The sequence below is a fragment of the Sylvia atricapilla genome, chromosome 17 (assembly GCF_009819655.1).
Source record: "Sylvia atricapilla isolate bSylAtr1 chromosome 17, bSylAtr1.pri, whole genome shotgun sequence".
NCBI classification, from domain to species: domain Eukaryota; kingdom Metazoa; phylum Chordata; class Aves; order Passeriformes; family Sylviidae; genus Sylvia; species Sylvia atricapilla.
In genome coordinates, this window is record NC_089156.1 from 8,645,924 (window position 1) to 8,651,923 (window position 6,000).

Below are 6,000 nucleotides of genomic sequence, written 5' to 3' on the forward strand. Positions count from 1 at the left end.
AAGAGGATAAAAACCTAAATAAAACACCTTAATAGGCTGTCTTCACAGTACACAGCAGGATAAAAAATGATCGAAGCTTTAAAGAAAAAAGAAAAAAAAAAACAAAAAAGGACAGAAGAAGGGATAAAACCGTGAAACAACTGGATTAATCTGCCCTGAGATCAAGCCCAAGACACCACCTCTGCTTTGAGCAAGCTGCCTGTGCATTACACTCCACAAAGGCTGTCCAGGTACAATCATGCAAGTTTTTGCCTAAGTGATCTCTTCTTTTGAAAGCAAATTATGTGTCCTTTAAGGACATGATGATGAAGCAAACCTGGAGCCCAGATAAATGTATAGTGCCTGATGTCCTCAGGATCATTACTGCAAGCCACAGATTTACAGTTAGGTATGGGAAACTAACACAAACCCAATCACAGGCGTCTTCATATTCTAACAGGATAACTAGCAAAGAAAACATTCAATAAGACAGTGACTCAAAGCCACAAATAATTCCACTTCCTCATTTTGAATGGCCTTCAGGCACTCAGCAAGAAGAAACTCAACCTGCATGATCACAAAAGAACAACCAAAAAACCCCGAAAATACGTATTTTTGTCTTCCACTCTCAAAGGACACAAACATTCCCCTGACTCGGCCTCCTCTGATCATGGCTAGACATCTTATGTATCTGCACAGTCATTTCAAGTCACTCCTTTCAACACCATTAAAAACTGCCAATGCTTCAGAGTGTAATTTGCAACCTTTAGTAACTTTTGCATTTTGAGAAAACAGAGGAAAGATTCAAAGCCATTGAAGAAAGGGGTGGGAGGGAGATGGAAGGGAGGAACCCACAGGCACTGTCCTGCAATCCAGTCTGAAGCTTCCCCACCTTGTACAAGAGAAAGATGGGCAATAATTTGCTACTAGGAAGTTTCAGCTGGGATGTGTCCCACTTCTTCCTGGAGCTTAAAGCACTGAGTTATGCTTGTTCTCTCCAGACTGTCACCTTTTAAGTCCAAAAAATATATCCAAGTGGAGATTGTTACATCACCTACACACTGCTCCAGTTCAATGGCTACATAAAGTTCATCATTTCCCTGCTGAGGCTTCCAAGCAGAAACAAACCAACTAAAATACAAACTCTTGTTGCACAAGAAAAATCATGCATAATATCCTCAAATCTCTCCTCCCTGCTGCTTCCCTCCAAAACTGTATTTATCAGTAATCCACCCATATCTACTGTATTCAAGCAGTACCTTTAAGGCAGGAGTACAAAGAAAGTAAGATTGAGAAAAAACTGATAATGATGAATGCACATGGTTTAAAAGTTTTGACACATCATAGGCATTAAATTCAATCCTCTTTCCCAAGCATCTCACCTGAGCAGTCCCATCACAGCCACAACTTCATGAGAAACACAACATTAGATGCTCCACACCTTAGCTATCAGGCTGAACAAGCAACAGGAACAGGATCTCACCAGTTGCAAGTAGATTAAGATACATAATCTCACTCCAAGCAATAAAGCCACTGCTAGTCAAATCAGTGATTTGTACTGTCCAAGCACTGTCAGTCTGTGGCCATGTAACATTGAGCCTGAGACAAAACTACAACTGAACTTTTGCCCTGAATGGTACGAGAAGTTTCAACCATAGGGAGTTCTCCAGTCATAATTTGTTTTAAAGCAATATATCATTTTAGAGGTTTCAGCAAAGTCTGGTTTTCACAGTCAGTCTCTAACCAAACATCTGCAGCTTCCAATCTCTCGACCATACCAATGGCCAGTAGACTCCCCCAAGAAACACGGGATATTCCAGAATGCCAGACACCACCAAAATGGTTTAGACTTTCGAGCAGTTTAAGGACCAGCTGACACAGCAACACAAGGATGAATTTGCTGAATACAAACTGTGGCCACATGAAAGAAGACATATGAACATTTCATCTCTCTGAAGAGTTATTCTGGGGAGACACTTGACCCTAATAAGATTCATTCACAATAACTTGAGAAACAATATAATAGCACACCACTACTGGATAGGAATCTGACCAATAACCAGTTCAGGAGTGGATGTATGACCTATCAAAAGCTGAAAGTGCATTGTTTCTTAAGGTTGGGGTTTTTTTGTTCAGACTTTCAAGACCAATGAGTAATTGATGCTATTAACATAAACAAAAGTAAGCCTTTGTGTAGTCCCAAAACCACAATTCCTTTGATCCATTCTTTAATGTGTGCCTGATTTTCAAGAATTTCTAATATTTCATCTTAAAGAAAAATGCATCTTATTCTTGAAAGAGCTGTGTGCACTGACAAAGGGGCTGGGGCCAAGAAGAGCTTGCTTCACTGACTGATGTCCAGCTAGCTGCTGCTGAACAGGTTCTGAGTGGCAACAGCTTCATGAGCCTTTTCTAAACCTCAGAGTGAACCTTAAATGATGATCCAGAACAGCAGATTCAAAATGTTCTAAAAAACCACAGCCTATCTGAATAAAGGAAGGCAAGATGATGCTGTGAAAATCTGTATGAATTTTGGCTCTGATAAACTCTCTTTCAGGATGACAGAGGAAGAAGGACACTGACAAGAAATGTTACATGCAATCTAAAACCTAAACAGTGAAAACTCAACTGATAGCATTAAGTCTAGCTGCTGTGAACAGTATCAGCCAGGTTTGCTCCCCTGAAAAAAGCACCACACACAGCTCACAAAACAAACAAACAAAAAAACCCAAACTTGTCCATGATAATATATTATCTAGCATGTATCCAGATGAATAAGCAAATCAATTTTTGAGTGATAAATGACTGTAAAAGATTTGCCACATCATGTGGCTTTCACTGTAGTCTTTCCTATTTGGGGTGCTGTCTATTCAGGCACAATGAGGAAGCAGACAGGTGATGTTACAAACAACAAGGCCTGCAAAAGTCTATTTAATACACTTGTTTCAAGTTGTGCAAATCTGAGTCTTAACAGAACAGTTTATTTTTTCTCCACTTTGACTTACAGTCACCAAGAAAGCATGGCCTCAGTAAATGGCTTATGTTCTGTTCTTAATACTAACACTTGACACAAAAGGAACCTTTGAAGTCTCCTGCTGGCCCCAAAGACACTTTCAAGTCTTAAAATGAAAAAGCACTGAAAGGTTAAAAAATATCCATGTCAGTTCCAGCCCCTACTAGCACCACCTCTTCTAAATGTCATAATTATAACTTAATTGGTCCACCCCTCTTTTCTCTGAAAAATTACCTTACATCAGCAATTTGTCCTCACAATTCTTCTGCCTTCAAGAGAGCTTTTATAAGAAATCATCCCAGCTGAAACTGGTTTGAAATATCAAGCATCATAACCAGTATTCTCTACTTCAAAAAAAAAAAAAAGTATTTTGATAGTAATCTATTTGTGTTTATAGAGCGTTAACAGTTGTTTTTAGAACCTACTTGCTACCAGTTAGGTTCTTTTAAAGTTTGTGCGTATATTTACATGTGTATGTATGTGTACATATGCATACATATATGGAACGCAAACAAACCAACCCCACAGCTGTTAAAGAGAAATTAAGATTGCTATTGGCACTTGCTTAACAGTCAAACTTACTAAAACACCATTCAAGTAATTTTTCTCTACTTAGCCAAAGGGGGAAAAAAAATAAAGCCAGCAATTACGAGCGACTACAAAGGAATTAGATAAGCACTTCAAGAGTTTCAATAAGAGCAAAGGATAGCTGCAAAGGTCCAAAGACAAGCACCGTTTCTCTGGTGAGCGGGTCGAGCACCGCTCCGTGCGAAGCGTGACGCGGTGGGAGCCGGGCTCCGCGGGACCCCGAGCGCGGCAGCCCCGGCCCCAGCTCCGTGCGCCGCCGGGCGCGAAGCGGGCACCGAGCGGCACAGCCCGACGGGAGCACCCCATTACTGCCGCGGCACTCGGACTGCGGCCCCCAGAGCGGAGCAACCCCTCCGGGCTCCGGCCGCGCACCGCCCGCAGCCCCGGCACCGGCAGGGGCCGCCCGGCGCGGCCCCGCCTCCGCCCGCCGGCCCCGCGCCCAGCGGAGGGGCGAGCGGAGCGGAGCGGAGCCCGCCGCGCGTGTGAGGCGGCCCTGGGCTCCGCCCGCTGCCGCCGCGCAGAGCCCGCGCCGCGCGCCCGGCTGTCAAAGCGGAGCGGCCCGGCGACGTGAGGCCGGCGCTGGGCCTTTGTGCGCGGGCGCGCATCTGTCACCGCGTCCCCGGGCCGCGCGGCGCACGTGGGGCGGCGGGCCCGGCCCCGCTTTGTGCCGCAGGTGCCGGGCCCGCGGAGCCATCTTGGGGCAGGCGGCGCCCCCCGGCCGCGCTCACCTGCACGATCTCGCCTTCGGCGCTCAGCGTGGCCCCCGCGCGGGAGAAGCGGCCCTGCAGCCCCGTGGTGTAGGTGGTGTAGTCGCCGCTGGGGCTGGACTCGAAGAGCACCACCTCCACGAACGCCGTCTCCTTGCCCAGCGCCGCGCCCGGCGCCGCGGCCAGCAGCACCCCGAGCAGCAGCAGAGGCGGCGGCAGCGGCGGCACGGGCAGCGCCGCGCCGGCCCCGCAGCCCCTCATCGCGCGGCGGGAGGAAGCGGCGCCCCGCCGCCGCGCATCTCTCCCGAGCGGCTCCAGCTCCGGGGCCGGGGTCCCGGGCCGGTCAGCGTCCCATGGCAGCGGCCCTCCCGCCGCGCTGCGCCCCGCTCCTCGCTGCCGCGCTCCCCTTCCCTCGCCCCGGCTCCTCTCCGCCCTGCCAAGCCGCTTCCCTTTCATCTGCTCCACGTGACGGCCACCACGGGGTTATCCCCGCCCTCCGCGCCGCGCTGACCCGCTCGGTCCCTCCCGCCGTGCACACACCGCCCGCAGCCCCGCCGGGCCCGGCCGAGCCCCGCGGTTCCCGTGGCTGCCGGCGGTCTGGCCCGGCTCGGCCCGGTCCCGCGAAGGTCTGAGAGCGAGCGGCGCTCGGGACGGCCCTGCCGGGATCGGCTCTCCACGCGGCCGGGCCTGCAGGGCCGGGACGCGAAGGGGCAGCCCCGGAGACCTGTGGGCACCGTCTGGGCCCGTGTCCGCCGGTGCCGGGGCTCCCGCGATGCCGAGCTGCGGGCCGCTTCCCGGCGCTAGCGCGGGCGCCGGCCGTGCCCGGTGGGTCAGGCACGGATCCCGGGTGCGGGGTGTTCGCGGGGCAGCCCCGCCGGTGGCACAGCCCGGGCGGACGTGCCCCGGCGGGCGCAGCGGTCCTCTGGCAACACGCGTACCACGGGCACCCATCCTCCGCAGAGACACCGCCGCGCTGCCGGACGGACGTGCCAAGTATTTGCAGCTGGCACCCGGCGGGCTCCTCGTCTGTGTCTAGGGCAGGACTGGCTGATCGGCCCCCTGATCGCAGTCTCCTGACACTGACTTAAAGGAATGCTGGGTTACTGGGCTCGTTTGCTTGGCTACAAGTGCAAGTCTACAAAACCTCCATCAATGAGGGAAAAACGTGTTGGTAAATTTTTGTTGCAGTCTCTCACAAGAACTGGATGCCAGCCAATTACACATTTTTCCATTAAAAGTATGTACAGCTAAGCCATGGAACTTGTTAATACATGGTGTTACACAGCCTAAAAATATAACTCAGTGACAAGGAGGATTGAGACAAACTGATCCAAGATCTCTTGTTGGCTATGAAACACAATGCTTGGAAAAAAAAAAAAAAAACAAAACAAGTCACCGGCAGATGAAATAATACTATAGTCTAAAAATGGCCAGCTCTTTTCCTGAATATACTTTGTTACAAGTGAAGACAAGGTAGTGTCCTCCTTAGCATGACACAGTGAGCAATGTTAGCTCACGGAAGATTTCTTCAGTGGCAAAGGGTCGGGAAGGGATCACAGGACCATACACTCTGGGCTCCTGCAATAAGTCACAAAATACCCACCTAAGACTACAGTACAGTGGATCAAAGGCCACAAAACTATTGCATGTTTGCAAAGGGAGCTGGAAGGGACGTCACTGTGCTACACTATGCAGATTTAGATGTGGTCAACA

General features: G+C 50.1%; 1 protein-coding gene across 2 annotated transcripts in view; it reads right to left on the reverse strand.

Moving 5' to 3' along the window:
• The window catches only part of ZNRF3 (zinc and ring finger 3), a 65,015-nt gene extending 60,272 nt beyond the window's left edge, over window positions 1-4,743 (reverse strand). Inside the window, exon 1 of one of the 2 annotated variants that reach the window (XM_066331490.1) lies at window positions 4,309-4,743. In XM_066331490.1, coding sequence (XP_066187587.1) covers window positions 4,309-4,743 — 435 coding nt within the window. The remainder of the gene's footprint in view (window positions 1-4,308) is intronic. The other variant, XM_066331491.1, reaches the window with a different exon arrangement.
• Between the last annotated feature and the right edge of the window lie 1,257 nt (window positions 4,744-6,000).